General features: G+C 54.7%; 1 protein-coding gene across 1 annotated transcript; it reads right to left on the reverse strand.

Moving 5' to 3' along the window:
- Positions 1-117: 117 nt before the first annotated feature.
- On the reverse strand, positions 118-1,319 carry LOC121963883 (multidrug resistance-associated protein 5-like; the record flags this gene model as incomplete). Its single annotated transcript, XM_042514123.1, has 4 exons — positions 918-1,319; positions 561-843; positions 289-475; positions 118-207 (listed from the first exon to the last, which is right to left on the reverse strand). Coding segments are annotated over exons 1-4 (627 nt in total), but the record flags the coding sequence as incomplete, so codon positions are not given.
- Between the last annotated feature and the right edge of the window lie 157 nt (positions 1,320-1,476).

The raw sequence follows: 1,476 nt of genomic DNA on the forward strand, positions 1-1,476 counted from the left end.
TAGGAGAACTACGTGACCTGTCTATATACATGTGCGAGCAACGCCACATTTAGAGCTGCACTCCTGTTGGACGCCCTTGTCACTGGTTTTGAAAGCGTTGAAACGAGGAAGGCGTACCTGGATGTAGTGATGAATCCTCTCGACCGAGGTGAAGCGAGCTTCGGTCTCAGAGGCCAGGCGGACCGTGAACTGGAACAACCCTGTTAACTGCAGAGGGACGGTGTCACGCCTCGTGTCCACCTGTTTGGGACAGCAGTGTCCAACTGTTGGAAGATGCTGTGGACGTACCTGGACAGCATAGGAGATGGCGAGGCCGGCGTAGGCGGGAGGGATCTGCCCGTGCATCAGGACCATCATGAGGGCGGTGACACTGATCAGAGCCACGCTGATGACATCCAGACGCACCGCCAGCCAGCGCGTGGCACAGCTGAAGAGGTAGAATGGAGCCTGGTTCTGGTCCAGCAGAACCTGGTACCTGAAAACAACCACACAGTCAGACCCTCAGAAACCGCCATGGTACGTGGGTATAGCTCTGCCCTCCTGGTGGCTCCACCCCTGACCTGTGGAGGAAGTCGGCTCCGCGGTCAAAGGCCTGCAGCGTGGCCAGGCCCTGGATGCTGGAGGTGATATGGGACATGAAGGGCGACATGGTCACACTGTCTAGCCGCTTCAGCTCCCGGATGAAAACCCGAGAGACACTGTGAAGCGCTGCAAACAGCAACACCAGGGGACCCACCGCCGCCAGGAACCACGGGAAGATGCAGCTGATGACACCGAGACAGAAGAAGACCAGGATGAGGTTTTGGATGAACATCTCGGCCTGGAAGGGCAGACGGGTGTCGACTGCAGAGAGAAATGCAAAAAGGTTCTCAGTAAAGTTTCAGGGTCAGGCGGCAGCAGTAGGGACAGTCCCTCACCTTCGTCCATGTCCTTAGAGAAGCAGTTGAGGATTTGTGCGGTGGGAGTGATGTCGAAGAACTTCATGGGGCAGCGGAGGATCTTGTGGAAGAGCTGGTCGTGCAGCTTGGAGGAGGCCCGCAGAGTTCCCTGCAGGACAGATTCAACGGCAGATATGATACACAGCGCCTATAAGACTTTTCAACAACGCTGCGTCCAGCTGCAGGGACTGTTCAATAGTTACAGGATGCTTTTAACAGCAGGGTGTGTGCAATATTTTATATGTGCAGTTTAGATTATGTGCAGTTTATTGGTGTGGTTTGGTGCAGTTCTATTCATATGTGGTTTGTTTTACTGTAACTTTGAAAGTGTTGGGGCTCAACATCTGAGTCCAGTCAGTGAGGTCTGTGAGGTCAGTGAGGTCTGTGAGGTCTGTGAGGTCGGTGAGGTCTGTGAGGTCTGTGAGGTCAGTGAGGTCTGTGAGGTCTGTGAGGTCGGTGAGGTCTGTGAGGTCTGTGAGGTCAGTGAGGTTGGTGAGGTCTGTGAGGTCAGTGAGGTCTGTGAGGTCTGTGAGGTCAG

Source organism: Plectropomus leopardus, unplaced genomic scaffold, assembly GCF_008729295.1.
Source record: "Plectropomus leopardus isolate mb unplaced genomic scaffold, YSFRI_Pleo_2.0 unplaced_scaffold13108, whole genome shotgun sequence".
Taxonomy (NCBI): Eukaryota; Metazoa; Chordata; class Actinopteri; order Perciformes; family Serranidae; genus Plectropomus; species Plectropomus leopardus.